The sequence below is a fragment of the Rhinolophus sinicus genome, chromosome 14, assembly GCF_057876585.1.
Source record: "Rhinolophus sinicus isolate RSI-liver-muscle chromosome 14, RSI-T2T, whole genome shotgun sequence".
Taxonomy (NCBI): domain Eukaryota; kingdom Metazoa; phylum Chordata; class Mammalia; order Chiroptera; family Rhinolophidae; genus Rhinolophus; species Rhinolophus sinicus.
The window spans coordinates 57,087,358-57,105,009 of record NC_142514.1 but is presented as its reverse complement, the minus strand read 5'-3'; the positions used below and the strand labels follow the sequence as shown (position 1 = coordinate 57,105,009).

The 17,652-nt window shown below is 34.3% G+C and overlaps 1 protein-coding gene across 2 annotated transcripts in view; it reads left to right on the top strand.

The window, feature by feature from the left end:
- PIGK (phosphatidylinositol glycan anchor biosynthesis class K) overlaps positions 1-17,652 on the top strand; it is a 117,268-nt gene that overhangs the window by 42,994 nt on the left and 56,622 nt on the right. For both annotated transcript variants that reach the window (XM_088791206.1, XM_088791205.1), the window contains exons 4-9: positions 1,099-1,234; positions 3,411-3,522; positions 6,383-6,479; positions 9,086-9,203; positions 9,923-10,033; positions 15,612-15,784. In XM_088791206.1, the coding sequence (XP_088647332.1) occupies positions 1,099-1,234; positions 3,411-3,522; positions 6,383-6,479; positions 9,086-9,203; positions 9,923-10,033; positions 15,612-15,784 (747 nt within the window). The remainder of the gene's footprint in view (positions 1-1,098; positions 1,235-3,410; positions 3,523-6,382; positions 6,480-9,085; positions 9,204-9,922; positions 10,034-15,611; positions 15,785-17,652) is intronic.

The window sequence follows — 17,652 nt, the reverse complement described above, 5'->3', positions numbered from 1 at the left end:
GAATGCCTACTAATGCCAGGCTCTGTTACTAAGCCTGAGTGTTATAGTGGTGAACAGGACAGGTAAAGCCCGTGCCCTCAAGAGAGCTTTTATTCTAATGGGGGTGGTGGTGGGAGATGATGGGAATTTGAGATTCATAAATGACCTATAGAAAATAAAACTGGTAATGAGATGAGAATAGAGTACCTTAGCTGAGATTGGAATGATAGCATTTGAGGGGAGAGAAGTCTAAATTTGGTCCGTAGCCCTGAAGTGGGAAAGGCTTGGCATGTTCTTAGAACCGAAGGAAGACCAGTGTGGAAGGAACATAGTGAATGTGGGTGGTACAGGCTAACGTTGGAGACAGAGACCACGTTAATTGAGCTTTTTAGACCATGTAAGGAGTTTTGGTTTTCCTCTAATTGTAATGGGGAGTCCTTGAAGGGTTTTAAGTGAGAAAGTTTAATGATTTGACTTATTTAAAAAAGATCATCCTGGTGACTCTAAGGAAAATGAACTGTAAAAAAGCGAGAATGGAAGCAGGAAGCCAGGTAGGGAGCCATTCTAGCATCTAGTCAAGGGAGGGTAGTGGCTGGTCTTAGGGAGATGGAGTGGAGCCAGTGAGAGTGATTGGGTTGGAGATGTGTTTATGTGGTACACTGACTGCACTTGCTGATAGATTGCACGTTTTCATACTTAAGTGTTTGTGATTCTGAAAGTTAAATTCTTTGGACTGTAGTTTCATGTAGACTCTAAAGTGCTGATAATGTCAAACACCACTAATTTAAAAAAATGTTTGTGTAGGACAGTGTAGCTCCTTCAGCTTTCTTTTGCTATGTGGCATAATGTATACTCTGTTGGGAAAAAAACATTTAAGTTAAAAACCCCAAGTTTTGTAGATAAATTCATGCCAGATTGCTCTAATTTCTCTACCTTAAAACTTATATAAGGATATGAAAAAATATAGTTCTTTTAAATATGTACTCTAATTGAGTTATTTTTAATTAACAAAAGAATGAATATAATTGCTACATGATATAAATAAAATGCATTTGTTTTGTTTTTTTTGGTTTATTTAAATAATGTATTTTCTGGAATTTTTTTTTTTTTTTTTTTTAGTCACATTGTTCTGATGCTTGCAGATGATATGGCATGCAACCCTAGGAATCCCAAACCAGCTACAGTGTTCAGTCACAAGAATATGGAACTAAATGTCTATGGAGATGATGTGGAAGTAGATTATAGAAGTTATGAGGTAAATTGTTTAATTTAGCAAAATTTTTGAAATGTAGTTATTGTTACTTTTAAGCTTTAAAATAATGGTAGAATAATATAGTCTTACTCTTTTTCTTTAAACTTTGTACATAATTGTTAAGGAAGCCTTGATAGAATTCTGTCTGTGGAGTTCATATTAAAGAAACAATGTGAAAGTAAAACTATCACAACATGAACATTTTTTTATATATCTATATGTACATCTAGGATAAAACAATTTTATCTTGGTTTTTATAAGAGTATGTCAATGAGGTTTCATGTATCAGCTTTCTTTTACAGTAAATGTATTAGTTTTTCATATTTGATCTAAAATTTCAAATTTCGTATTTTTAGTAAATATATTAATTGTGGGAAAATTAAAATGACTAAGAAAAAACTCACCCATATTTCTACTACTTTTAATAGGCTTCTAGTGTTTTTATGTATTGTGGGGGCAGAGCCCCAGAAAGTAGTTTCCAGGCTCTCGGCCTCACATAGACAGGTGCTGGCTCAGGAAGTAAATGGCCAACTGTGATTGCATGGCCATCAGCTGTGGCTAGTTGGCCGTCAGCTGTAACCAGTGAGCCATTGGCCACTAATATAACTGCTGTGGCTACGCTAGCAGAGAGAGGAGAGAAGAAAGAATGGGGGCTAGCAAGAAGATGGCGGCTGGGCTGGCAAGCGTGGATGGCGGTTTGCGGATAGTGTGGATCCAGCCTCCAGTGAGAGTATAGTGCCGCCAGAGAGAATATAGTGGTATGACTCCCCTACCTATGGCTCCGTGGGTGTTCCTTTTTGGCCTCACCATATCCTGCGTTCTTGTGTGGGGAGCGGGAGCAGAGACCCCGCAGGCCGCCCCGCACGACAAATGGCGCAGCGAGCAGGGTCCCCCGCATTACATGTATATATGGTTAAAAATTAAAAAGTAAATTTGAAAAATAGCATTATGCTATATTTTCTTCCTTTGAAACTTCATTTTTTAAGTTTAGTAGATTTTGAATATGTTTAAAATTTGAAGTCTTCCTCGATAATCCTTCTCCTTTTACCAAGCCTACCAAAAGTAAGACACAATCGCCTGTGTTCCCAGACTTGTTTAGAAGCAATTTTAAAAGCATATCTATCTCGTCCCAGGTTGTAAGGTCCTTGAGGACATGGCCTATATCTTATGTGTCTTATATCTAGCAAGTACCTATAGCCTTTTGAAGGCATTAAAAAAATGTTTGTTCAACGATTAAAAATGTCGGACTTTATACTTGTTTATGTAGTCATCATAAAAGGCAGACCAAAAATTTTCCATTCTTGTTAGACAACAAGAAGTCCTATTAAAACACTTAGCATTTTGCTTTCTTCTGGGAAAAATGAAAACCAAGCAGCTTACACACACACACACACACACACATCCGTATATATTTACATACCCACAATCTAGAGAAAAGTCGAACAAGAAACCTACAGAGATTTTCTGCTTTTTAAATTTAGATCTGTATGTATAATTTTAAATTAGCATTATACTCTCTGTAACTTTTAATATACTTTCAAAGAATCCCAGAGGTCCAGAAATTCCAGGTTGGGAAATCTGGTTTAAAGTGTTAGGAATTTTTTACATGTTAGATACCTCTGGTGAAATTTAAGTAACAAAATTCATTAAAAAAAAAAAAATCAAAATACATAATTGGGGGATTATTTATGGCCCTATCCTTATGGTTTTATTTTTATGATTTATTATGGACCTATCTTTCATGGTTAATCTAGAATTGACTAAGTATTGGCACAAATTAGCTGCAATAGTTATGTATAATAGCTGAATTTATTAACAAGTTTCTACTAGTATATTTTTTTATTTTCCTAAAGAATTGCCTATGAAGACAGATTTATAATTTTTAAGTTTTTGACAATACTTTGCATGGCATTTAAAGTTTTAAATTTAGAATTTAACTTTTTTTTCTTATTATTTGTTAATTTTTAGTGGTTTTTTTTTAACTGGAAGCAAAGTTACTTTGAAATATGTATTTAAATATATTTCGAGTTATACATCTTATGTTTTATTTTCAGTTTAGATTGAGTAATAATACATAGAGAAAGAAGAAGGAATATTTTTGAAAGTAAAAAATATATATATATCAGGTTTTTCAAGGTTCTGTTTTATCTGATTTTTCTCTCTTTCTTTTTTTTCCCAGGTAACTGTGGAGAATTTTTTACGGGTATTAACTGGGAGGATCCCACCTAGTACTCCTCGGTCAAAACGTCTTCTTTCTGATGATAGGAGTAATATTCTTATTTATATGACAGGTAATTTCAGAATTTAGATATTTAATAATAGAATATATTGTTATTCTTTTCAAAAAGAAATCTGCATGGAAAGAAATTTAAACACCTTAGATGATTTTTGGTTAAAATAGTTTATTTGTTACATAGTTCTCTTATCTCATAATACATAACAACTGAAAATGATATTTGAAAACAGTACGACATTTTGTGCTGTCCTTTAGTTTCTTACCTATATATTTTTTACTATTACCCTGGTAAAACATATCACCTTTTACTTAGTATCCTGTTATAGCCTGTTGCCTTCGGTTTTGTCTCCTATTAATCATGCTACTCAGGTATTTAATAGAGATTGCAAATCTGTCCCTCCTCTGCTTAAAACTTTACAATGGTTTCCCATTGATGGAGTCTCAGACTTCAGTATGCATAAAGCTTACCTAAATGCAGATACGTAAGCTGGTTCCTAAAATTCTGATTTAGTTTTGGTCAGCCGTGGGGCTCATGAAACTGCACTTAAAATATACTCCCCAGATATGAGCTGCAGTAGTCTTTGTCTATACTTTGAGGACCATTGGAGATAAACTCCTCCGTAATATAATTATATTATTTATTTAGTTACACTATAGGTAATATGTAATATGTATTATTTATATTATTGCTTCATTTAATTTTAGTTTTTACACTTTTTCTAATTCTCTTCCACGCATTTGTCTCTGCCCTCAATATATTTGCTTAAGCTATTGCCTTTGCTTATTGATGTCTTCTCAGTTCCCTTGCCTACCTGATTATTCTTTATCTGTTAAATGTTAGCTTAACAGTCCCTTCCTTCAGTGATTTTTCTTCCTAAGTCTCGGGTGACATCTGTTTCAAATTGCCTGATTTGCACCTGTTGTCCCAATGTAATTTTTAATAGGGCCTCTTTTTTCCCTCAGAAGTGTGCTTATACGTATAATACATTTTCTAATTGCCCTAAGGCACTTCTCATCTCCTGGCTGGTGTAAGCTCTCCTCTTTACACTCATATATTAATCTGTAGTTTCTATCTTAGCATTTAACTTACTATTTTTTTGTCTGGTATTTATTGACTTCATTAGATTTTGAACTCCAAGATGTCATTGATAATGTGTTTTTCATCTTTTTACCACCAGTGCCCTGTTTTATAGTAGTAGTCAGTAAATATGAATGTTGATCAAATGATATTTAAAATTTTTTTCAGGGGACATTCCATTCAATTGATGATAAAACAGGTACAGAATGATTCTTAGATGTCACACAGCAGGACAATTACTGACCCCTACTTAGTGGTTTACTTTTATTTATCTATAATGTATACACAGCTTTTAAAATTCAGTCAATTTATAAAGTTTATAAATTCAGCAACGTTAATGAAGTCAAGAAAGTTTTCATTTTAGTTTATTTGACAGTTACAAGAAATTTTCAAGCTTTTGTGGCAAATAGAATGAAGTCTTGTAGCTTAGCTTTATTTGATGTACTAAACTAGGGGTTTTACAACTTTTTTTTTCTTCTGATTTTATTGATATGGAAGAAATTCCAGTAGTCTAACATAGGATTTAATAAACTATGGTCCATGGAAGGGCTGCTTGTTTTGGAAATAAAGTATTGTTAGAACACACATGTATCCACTTATTTTGCATATTGTCTATGGCTGCTTTTACACTACAACAGCAGAGTTTAGTAGCTTCAACAGAGACCCTGTAGTCCACATGCCTAAAACATTTACTGTCTGGCCCTTCACAGAAAAAGTTTGCCAACCCAGAGAAGAGAATAGGAGGGCTGATAATTATGATAATAAAAATGATCATAGGTAGTATTGAGGCTTACTATACATAAGGCAATACTCTAAATCATTGTGTGTAATTCATTTCATCCTCACAGCAACCTAAAGATTTAGGTGCTGATGTTCAGAGTTGTCATATATGGTTGTGTGGTTTGTGCACTGCACATAAGTGTATATGTAGGGAGATGAGTGGGAGCTGAAATCTAGTACATGTTTACACTTACTTACTAGGCTGTGTGACCTGCCATAGAGTTGTCTAATGAGAGGGAGAAATATTTTGTTTCCCCCACAAAGACATAGCCACTCACCACTCTTTGAGCTCGTAGGACTGCATCTATTCAAAGAGGGGGCACTGAAATAGACAGATTTTTCCACTTTGCTAACCAGTGGGCGGTACCTTTGAAAATCTGCACTAAGGAGCTACATAGGCTTGCTAAGGATGGGCTTCCTGACACATTTCTCGATAGCCGAAGAAACTGAGGCATAGAAAGGTGATTAAGTAATTTGTTTATGATAACAGTCATTAAGTGGAAAAGCTGACATTTGAATCCATTTTAGACTGGCTCTATCATGAATTCTAAATGTCACAATTTTCTAGTCAACTCTTCTGGGATGGTTTTGATGGTAGTAAAAACATCATTTTTTAAAGTGAGAACTGTACTTCCTAGTAGTACAGCATGCCAAGTATGTCCTGTGACTAGTACTGCTTACCACGGTACTAGCTAGTGTCTTCAACTCCTTTCTCACCTAAAATGTTTGCCTGGTATTTGAGAAATTTTTATCTATGGAAACTTATTTCTGATGTAATGGAGCCAGTGAGTAAATATAAATGTGATTTTCTAGAATTGAATGATAGGAAAACTCTTAAAGATGTTGCATCTACTATATTTTACACAGTCTACCATTATTCATTCTCTTTCTAATTGGCATAATAGAAAATTAAATTTGTTTCCACAGTATTTTTTACTTCAGAGTATAAAATAACCTATGATATTAAAAATTGCCATGAATGCAGTAAATATATCTGGATGCATGCCATTTGCATTAAAAAATGTGTCTGTCTGATCTTTTTGACTCTTCCTGCAAGGACATGGTGGAAATGGTTTCTTGAAATTTCAAGATTCTGAAGAAATTACCAACATAGAACTTGCAGATGCTTTTGAACAAATGTGGCAGAAAAGACGGTAATTAGCAAATGACTACTTTTCATGAGATAAATTAATACCTAATTTTTCCATGGTTAGTATATTTGTAGATCTTATTGTATGAGATCTTAACTTATTTGTATCATTTCACCCTTTTAGATTTATGTTTGTTATGTCTACTGAATGGAGTTATTTAAAAAAACAAAAACCTCAGGGTTTTAAAGAGCATGAAAAAAGTTAATCTTTTAGGATCATACCTCTTGTTATTTAGCATCCTTTTTGGAGGAATAAGTCTCACTAACCAAGTTCCCCATTATTAGGGGGATTGTGAACATATATGTATTTTCCAACTTGTGCCTATTCTTACTTTTTTGCATCTTATGTGGCCCTCCATGCAATAGCAATGCATTATTTATTCTTTGGGGGAAAACATGTCGAAATTATGATTAGTATAAAATTTGTAACTTAGCTCACATTAAGGATGATATATTGTTAGTAATCCAATGGTCAGCACCCCTTTAGTTGAAAGTTGTCATATGAACTTAAGTGAATTTGAAATAGCAGTAGAACTGCTTTTTACTTGATTACCTTCAGTAAGCACCTGTGCGTTACCTTCTACACATACGGCACAGAGGGGAATATTATGTGTATTCTGCCTTCAAAGCGTTTAAAATGTAGTGGAAAGGAGAAATATGTACCCAACTATGCTACAAATTAAACATTATAAATATTGAGTTATAAGCATAAGCAGAAAGAATGGAAGTGTTGAGGATGATTTTACTAGTTACTGGTTTTGTGTTATTCATAGCTTACATTTATTGAATACATAGTAGGTGCTGAGCACTGTGCTTTACATGTATTGTCTCATTTAGTTTTTTTCCCCCTCACTGAATATTTATTTATTTATTTATTTTTAATTGCCATTTCCCCCCGAAAATAAGACCTAGGCAGACAATCAGCTCTAATGCGTCTTTTGGAGCAAAAATTAATATAAGACCCAGTATTATATTTTTTATATCACATCATATATCATACCCGATCTTATAGTAAAGTAAGACTGGGTCTTATATTAATTTTTGCTCCAAAAGATGCATTAGAGCTGATTGTCCGGCTGGGTCTTATCTTTGGGAAAACACGGTAGCATTTATTGGGGTGACAATTTTAGTAAAGTTACATAGATTTCAGGTGTACAATTCTGTAATACATTATCTATATATCACATTGTATGTTTACCCATTTTGTTTTAATAACAACTCCATGAGGTAGGTACTTTTATTATTCCCATTTTTAAAAATGAGAAAATTGAGGTAAACAAATTAGGTAACTTGCCAACCTTTACACTGCCAGAAAGTGCCAGGCCTAGGATTCACGACCAAGGGTTCGATCCCAGAGCTTACTCTCTTAATTGTTTTATTGTACTGCCTCTCATAAATGTAGATGTTTCTGATCCTCACGAGCATCCACAGATTTTTCTCTCGGAACAAATGTGTCATGTTACTTATGCTTTCCACCACCTGCTTAGATATTGTGGTTCAAGATTACATACTTTCTTTTCTAGGTGTAATATTAGCTGTTTACCTAGATCCTCTGACAGAAACCTCTGAGAAAGCTTACCTGCTCCCCACTTTCACTTTTACCAGCTAGGAGTTCATTCTAAAACAGAGCTTATTATGTTATTTCCCTTTTAAAAAAGCCTTGCTGTCTTCCTCAGACTTATAGGATAAGATCCAGACTTTATTATGGGATACTTGACAGATTGACCCTACCTTACCTTTTTGAAACTAATTTCCCTCCATTTCCCCCAAATTACTCTAAATCCTAGCTACACAGTACTATTCCCCCTTTCCCAAACATTTTTACATACTCACATTTAGATATCTTAGTACAGGCTTTTTCCTTTGCTGGAATGTGCTATTCCTTTCTTTGATAGATTAAACAACACTCACTCACTTCATTGTCCATGTCAGACATCACCTTTTCCTGACCTGCCTTCCTGTATGGTTCTCTTTGTTCCTTTCTCAGTGCTCTTAGAGCACTTTGACTTTTTAGACTCTAAACTCTATGAGGGCAGAGACTGTTGTATTCCCAGCTTAGTGTCAGGCACAGTGGAGGGACTCAATAAATATTTGTAACACGTAACACACAGTGTATGTGTCTGTCTTCCACTTAGATTTTAAGCTCTTTGGGTATGGTGACTAAGTCATCATATATATACATATATGTATATATATGATGACCATATATATATATATATATATATATATATATATATAGTAGTTGTTTTTCTCTGAATGTACCTCAGTTTCTAGAACAGCTTAAGTACCAAATTTGTGTTTGTTGAATTCAATATTCATTTGTATTTGGAATCATGTGGCATAGATAAGGGAGAGGGAAAGAGTTGGGGCAGCCACTTTGTGGCATAACCACCATTCCGTGTTGAGGTGGTTTTCTAGGCCAGGATTATACCTTTAATATTTCTCATGTCAAATTTGTATTGAGAATTCTGAAAAATCTCAGATTTTTAGCTAATGAAGTCATTAAGATATGACCTCAACATCTTATTTCATGGAAGTATTGCAAAAATATTCGTCAATGTATGATTCACAGCATGATTCATGTCAAAGATATTATCACTTTTCTTTCAGCTACAATGAGCTACTGTTTATTATTGATACTTGTCAAGGAGCATCCATGTATGAGCGATTTTATTCCCCCAATATAATGGCTTTAGCTAGTAGCCAAGTGGGAGAAGATTCACTCTCGGTAGGTTCATTTTTTCCATTTGTAAACTGCATTGTCTTTGGAATGCGTGGCTATTTCTCAAATCGTTTATATGCTGTATGAGTATATCTGTTAGACTTTTGTACTGTTAGACTTTTTAACACCTTAGAAGGAAATTTTGATTACATTTAAAACATTTGTTATAATGATGCTATTTTTGCTTTGCTTTTTAAAAAAATATATATCGAGATGTAATTGACATACAATATTATATTGCTTTCAGGTATATAACATAATGATTTGATATTTGTATATATTGTGAAATGATCATTACAATAAGTCTGGCTAATATCTGTCACCAGACGTAGTTACAGAATTTTGTTTTTTTGTGATGAAAACTTAAGATCTACTCTTTTAGCAACTTTCAAATATGCAGTGCAGTATTATTAACTGTTGTTGTTATGCTGTACACTATATCCCTGGGACTTATTTATTTTATAACTGGAAGTTTGTATCTTTTGACTCCCTTCATCCATTTGCCCCCACCCCTACCTCTGTCAATCACCAATATGTTCTCTGCATCTACAACCTTGGTTTTGGTTTTTATTTATTTTGTTTTTTGATTCCACATATAAATGAGATCATACAGTGTTTGTCTTTCTCTGTCTGACTTATTTCACTTAGCATAATGCCCACAATGTCCATCTATGTTGTTTCAAATGGCAAGATTTCGTTCTTTTTTATACTTTGCTTTTTCGTAGCATCAACCTGATCCTGCAATTGGAGTTCACCTTATGGATAGATACACATTTTATGTCTTGGAATTTTTGGAAGAAATTAATCCAGCTAGTCAAACTAATATGAATGATCTTGTAAGTACATACTTGATTATAGCACATAGGTATGCTAATTTTAACATGATAAATGAGGTCTATTAGTCCCCGCACTACTAGGTACTATGTTATAAGTTGAATTGTGGCCTTTTCAAACTGGTTCGAATTTCCCTTTACAGTGGTATCTCTTTCTTTACTACAAGAGGCCTAAAGCTTTAGTGCAGTTAACTTGCTATTATTCCTTAGGGTACTTTTCTATTTTCATTCATTTGCTCTGTTTTTTTTCCTACCAGAAATGTACTTTTTTAAAATATTCACATATTGAAATTCTGCCTATTCTTTAGGAGTCAGATCAGAGCTCCTCCAGGAAGTCTTCCCAACCAAGTTCTTTCCTGTTAGACTTTACTTTTCAGAACTTTATCTTTTGTACCATTTATCATAGTCTGTCTTTTTTTTTTTTGAACTTACTAATTGAGTGTCTTTCTCATTTAATGGGACGTTCTTGAGGAGAGGGAACTTCTCTAACATATATTTGTGCACCACACAACTTCTAATACAGTGTTTTGCCATGGCTTGTTGAATTTCACTCAACTTTTTTTCCTGACATTTCTGCACTGATGGTATCTTTTTAAATAACTCTGCTTTGAAGTTGCTGTTGGAAGTAGGCATAATAAAAAGCTTGAAGAAACAATTCCAGATTGGGTAATTACTGTGCATCGATGACTTTTTTATCCATTCATTTAAACCTTGTGCATTCATTCACAAATATTTCTTGAGTTATTGCTGTGTCAGGCACTGGCTATACCCTAGTGAAAGAGGCAGACACTCTCCCTGCCATCATGGATCTTCAGAATGAAGGCAGGGGTGCTGAGTAGAAAGGTCGCCAGACTCTAGCTCTTCAGCCAAGCAGCTTTGAACTGATCTCTTTTATTGTACAGACCTTTTAGGTACATTTTTATTTATTAAAGGGGTTCTACAGCAAAATTCTGAAAACCACTGCTGTAAACTATCAAATCTGATAAAATAGAACTTCTTACTAATTACATTTTTAACGTTACATATTTTTATGCATGTTAAACCTTACTATGAATTTGAATATTAAAACAAAACTTGTGATAATGCTACTTTAACTGTAAGAAAATCATAGTCACCTAAATTTCAGTTACTTTACTTTTAAAGTTTATTCCCATTTTTAGATTATATAATGTATATTTTAAGGAACGCATAACATCCTGTCTCAAAATTTCGCAATAAATGCACTTCACACTTTAAATGTCTAATGGATTAAAAAAATACCTCTTCTGTTGAAATTATATAGGAAAGACTGAGGAAACTAATTTGTTTTTATTGCTTACAATTGCTATTTAGTTTCTTTAAGTATAGTTGGTATACAATGTTATATTAGTTTCAGGTTTACAATGTAGTGACTGGACATTTTTATACCTTACAATGTGATCACCCTACTAATTCTATTAATCATCTGTCACTGTGCAATCTTATCACACTATTATTGATTATATTTCCTTGTATCATTTTTACCCTTCCCCCAGCGCCCTCCCTCCTGGCAACCATTCCTTTGATCTCTGTTTCTGTGAGTCTTTGTTTATTTTGTTTGTTCATTTGTTTTGTTTTTTTTAAGATTCTACATGTAAATGAAACCATACAGTATTTGTCTTTTCTCTGTCTGACTTATTTCACTTATCATAGTACCCTCTAGGTCCATCCATGTTGTTGCAAATGGCAAGATTTCATTATTTTTTATTTCTGCGTAATACTTAGTTTTCAATAAACATTCCTCACTAATAATCTCATTTGGTCTGCCCACCTCCATTTTTTAAATTGAACTTTAATTGAATGATGAGTTTTTTAGTCTTGTTCAGTAAGAATAATCCATTTCCTTGAAGTTAAATAGTACAATATCTCTAGATATTGTATAATGATACCTATTTTCTGTTGGATTATGTGTATGTAGTAAAATTTGCTGAGTATCAGATGTATTCAGAATACAATATTAGGTGCTTCAGGAGCAGAAAAGTGAGAAGACTTGGTGTTTAGCCCCTTAAAAATTTATACTGTCGTTGGTAACGGTTGAAGAGCACATTTCTAGAGTATCACCTGTTACATAAAGTCTCGGATCCTTCAGGTAATGGTTGTTCCTCTCTGAACATATAACTCTTGCTATGTACCTTTATTATGCTTTTAATATTGCTCTGTAATTGTTTATAATTGTCATGTTCTCTTGATTCCTTGAGCTTCTTAAATAAGAGTTATAAGCACCATGCTGTATGCAGCTTACTACCCACAGAACTTAATTATATAGGATAACTTGTTTTACTATTACATATATATGTATATATATGTATCTATCTCTATATATGTATCTATGTCTATCTATATACATATGTATGTGTATGTGTGTGTGTGTGTGTGTGTGTGTGTGTGTGTGTATATATATATTAATTGTAGATGCTCAGTGAATATTTACTGAATGAATGAAGGACAGACATGACTACAATGCACGTTTATATGGTTTCTTTAAGTACAGTGGAATTAGTGATTGGAATTTTTTTTTTTTAGTGTATGTGCTGGCGAAGTGAGCACTGGAATTTATTTTTTTGGAAGAGGTGGATTTTCAGGTTTGAAAGAAGAGAAGTTTAGCATACTCTAGGAAAATGGAATACCTGCCAAGGCACAAAAGTTGCAATACTTGTCTTTGATAATAAACATATAACCTAGTTTGAGTGGAGATTCTGTAAGTGAAGGAGATTATTGAAAGTTAAGCTGAGTAATTGCAAGACCTGTGGGTCATTATGTTGCTGAGCCTAAGGAGATGAGATCGATATGATAAACATTCTTGAAGGGAGGAATGGCTTCATAGAAAGTGAAAGTATGATTGTTTTGGTAGCAAAGAAGGGCATAATACATATTTGGTGTTTCTATAGCTCATTTGACTATGCTTATCTTTTTTGTTTTTGTTTCTGGTAAGAATCCCCATCTTTTGTATTTTTTTTAAATTAAAGTTTATTGGGGTGATAATGGTTGGTAGTTACATAGGTTTCAGGTGTACAATTCTGTAATACATCATCTGTGTATGACATTTTTTGTTCACCACCCAGAGTATGCTTATTTTGCTTTCTTCTGGGAGTACCTAATAAAGCCCACCAAGTTGCTCATACAGGAAGGCCTTCAGTCTACGTAGGACTTCAATCTTGTCTTCATTTATTTTATCTTTTACTTTATTTCTGCAACCTTCCATCTGTTTTATCCTTCCTGTTTGGCATTTTACTTTCTTGAGCTTCCCCCACCCACCCTTTTTCCAGTCTTAATTTATATTCTGATCTCTTCTTTGTATTTCCTTTTATTGCTTTCCTGAACCAGGAAGGCCACCAGTGTGATGTTAGGCAAATGACTTAATCTCTTTGAACCTTAGTTTGAAGTAGAGATAATGATTTTTATAAACCTCAAAGTTATTGGTAAGCTTACATGAGAATATCTACAAATTGCTTAGCACAGTGCTTGGAACACTGTGTTTCATAAATAATAGCTGCTCTGCCCTTCCCCAGCCTTCTCCTGTCACGTTCATGATTACTTATTCAGATGGGCTTGTCTCCGAAGCTGGCCTAGTGCTGTGGGCCCTGGGCCCTCGCTGGTAGTAGGTCTGTAACGGTTTTCTTCACATAGCCTGTGCTTCTCTGCCAAACGAGGTTGTTTGCCTTCCACATCTCTGCAGCTGTTCCTTTATTGGGAATGTGCTTATTTCCCATCTGTAATTTGCCGTTTCCTTCAGAAAACAGCTTAAATCCCACTCCCTCTTTTTTTCTTATCCTCAAACTATAAGAAGTTTATCCTTTTCTGAATTAGAACCTGTCACCTTTTTTTCCTACCTTGTTATGTTTATTCATCGCTTACTAGACTTAAAGCCCTGAGGACAGGACCATGTCTTATCAATTTTTGTTTCTTCTGTGGAAGGTAACAGTATGAAGTATATGTCATAGGTACTTTTTATGATTTCTGAGTGAATGCATTTGTGTCTGTTTTTGGTTAATTCACCAATGTGGAATATCGGGTAAGATTAACTTAAAAATTACTGTGCGATATGTGTATGAAGTTATGAGTGATGAAGTCATGTTTTCAGCTGTATTCTTTGGAGGACTGGTGTCTGGAGGTGACTTGGGTTTGTTTTCATCATGGATAAATGAAGAAAGTTATTTGATTTATAGAATGGTTTACATAGATTCACAGCAGAAGAGGAGATCTAGGGGGAGGCTGTGCTTCAACTGCCTGTTATCCAGAGCAGCTGTACTTTAATTTTTTTTTACATATTTGCTGCTATGTAATATTTTATTTGAATTTAAAGTTTGAATGAAGGGTTATGATTGCAAACTGTTGAAAAAAACCACTCTGGTAGAACACCTACCTGAGACGGATATAGATACAGAAAAAAAGCAATTATTTTGTCATAGTGTTTACGTGTGAGTTGTAGATTTAAGCGTTCAAAATATGCTCTGTAGCATATGATTAAAAAAGGTGAGTGTTTTTTCGCACTGTAGCCAGCTTCCCCTTTTATCACCTGTTCTAATGTTGATAGTGCTTAGAATATCAAGCACTATGATGGCTGTGAGTCTTTTTTTTTTTTTCTTTTTTTTCTTTTAAATTTAATTTTATTAAATTTATTGGGGTGACAATTGTTAGTAAAATTACATAGATTTCAGGTGTACAATTCTGTATTACATCTATAAATCCCATTGTGTGTTCATCACCCAGAGTCAGTTCTCCTTCCATCACCATATATTATCTCCCTTACCCTCATCTCCCACCCCCCACCCCCCACCCCCCTTACCCTCTGGCAACCACTAAACTATTATCTGTGTCTATAAGTTTCTGTTTCTCATTTGTTTGTCTTGTTCTTTTGTTGTTTTTGGTTTATATACCACATATCAGTGAAATCACATGGTTCTCTGCTTTTTCTGTCTGACTTGTTTCTCTCAGCATTACTCTCTCAAGATCCATCCATGTTGTCACAAATGTTCCTATATCATCTTTTCTTACTGCCGAATAGTATTCCATTGTGTATATATACCACAACTTCTTTATCCATTCATCTATCGAAGGACATTTTGGTTGTTTCCATGTCTTGGCCACCGTAAACAAAGCTGCAATGAACATTGGAACACACGTGTCTTTATCTCTAAATGTTTTCAGATTTTTTGGGTAGATACCCAGGAGAGGGATTGCTGGGTCATATGGCAATTCTATTCGTAATTCTTTGAGGAACCTCCACACTGCCTTCCATAACGGCTGCACCAGTCTGCATTCCCACCAACAGTGTATGAGGGTTCCTTTTTCTCCACAGCCTCTCCAACACTTGTTACTATTTGTCTTGTTGATGATAGCCATTCTGACTGGGGTGAGGTGATATCTCATTGTGGTTTTGATTTGCATTTCTCTGATGATTAGTGATGTTGAGCATTTTTTCATATCTTTAGAATCTGTAGCTTCTTTAGGCTGGGAGAGCTTTAACAATACACTGCATTCTGCTATATTGTGTTACTGGATTTAGTAAAAGGTGTATGTATATGTGGGCATGTGTGTATTTATTATTATGTATTTGTTTCAGTTTCAGGTATGTCCCAAAAGCCTCTGTGTGTCTACTCCTGGGCATCGCACGGATCTTTTTCAGAGGGATCCTAAAAATGTCCTGATAACTGATTTCTTCGGAAGTGTACGGAAAGTGGAAATTACAACAGAGACTATTAGTTTGCAACCGGATTTAGAAATAATGGAAAGCAGGTATTCATCTTAAATTATTTGTTTCTTTCCCTTTTTTTGCTGTTGTGTTTTTCCTTATTCACATTAAATTATTTGAATAGAATACTTTTATCTCACAATCTGTAAAATTTTATGTAACACAATAGTTTTTAAAAGATGAAAGTTGGTGTTTGTAAATAAAATAACGTATTTCTACCCAGTCTTCACTTTATGTAGGCCCGTGTTTTTCAGATTTATGGGTAAAAGCTATAAATAGCAGTGAGAAGCTCAGATCCTGATTAGGATTATGTTATAATTCCAAAATACAATGTAGTAGTGTGATTTGAGACTTGCTAAGGACCAAAACTTTTCCCATTAACTGGCTGTCTCAGAGCCGTGCTTTTCTGGGATGGACGAGTACATAATGGTTCAGAAGATCTTCATGAAAGAGCAAGTATGTGAACGTTTCAAATGTTAACACTCTCTAATGAGTGTGTATGCTGTCACCTGTTGCAGTAGAAGGTATTAAATGATGCGACATTGAACAGGGAGGGTGGCAGCTGGGCATTTAGTGTGTAGTAAGGGCCCTTGGAGTCTGTTAGATGCAAGGCAGATGAACGTAAAAAGGGGAATGAGGGCCAAATGCATAGTTCAAACTAGAACACAATGCTTCCACGTTCAGAATTTTTTTTGGCTCCAGCAATCTGATTAGTTCTTTGAGTGCCATGTATTTTGGTTCCTAGAGTCTGGGTGGTTTGTGAGTCTGGTTCGGTTACATTTCTGGCTTTTACCTAGTGGTGTGTTCTGTTAATCTGGAACAATTTATCTGGGATTATTGTAACTTTGGAGTGATTATCTATCAACAGGTGCCACAGTTTAGGATGTTTTGGGGGCTCTTGGTAATTTATTCGGGAAAGGAATGAGAGAGAGAGATACAAGCCAGGTTACCCCCATCTTGGAGAGTGGATTGTGTGTGAGTGAGTGAGCAGTGAGTCTGCATGCATTCAACATGTGTAGGGGTGTGTGTGTGTGTGTGTGTGTATGTGTAGAGACAGATTGAGAAAAATTGGCTGATGTTGGGTATATGAATTTTAGAAATATTTATAATGTTCCACTTTTTTTCTCTGTAAACATTTTTAAAGGCCAAATATCTTTGTTAGGTTTAAATGGTGTTTCAGTAGCCAATTTCTTGAAATATATAGGTGATATATTTTAATAGTTATGAATCTTTGTTATTTGTGATTGTCTAATGCTATCTGTTGGAAACTCATACTCCAGGGAACTTTTCTGGGTTGGCAAATGGCAACATAAATTACTCTCAATTTTGAAATATTCAACGATTTGCCATTGTCTTATGAATTTTTTAGAAATAAATTAAAAAACTCGCATAAAATACATCTCTTATGAAGATTTAAAACTGATATTATTATTATTTCCTATTCTGGATATTCAAGGCCTTGGAGTTTTTCTTTTCCAATTTCCTATATCTATTCGCTTAAAAAAATATATTCTTAAGATAGCAGGTGATAATATATAGCGGTACTACTTTTATTTGTTATTTAAATACTGACTTTCAAATTACGTTTGTACAATAGCTAAACTATATCTTAATACTTAGCAACTAAAATTGGAATTGAACTGCTATATATCTTTTACCAGATTCATTTTATAATTTGCCTTGAACTTAAGCCTATAATAAGATACACTTTGTTTTAGCCATCTGACCATTGTATTAATTTCCTTTATAGGCAAGAACTATCTTTATACTTCTTCTGTACTTACTTTCTGTTCTCTCCACCTAACAAAATATTATATATTCTGGAAGAGTGGAATTTTATCTCATAAATTATCTCCATGGATTATATCAGATGCAAAAATAGTTGGTACTGAAGAGTATCTTAATTTATCTT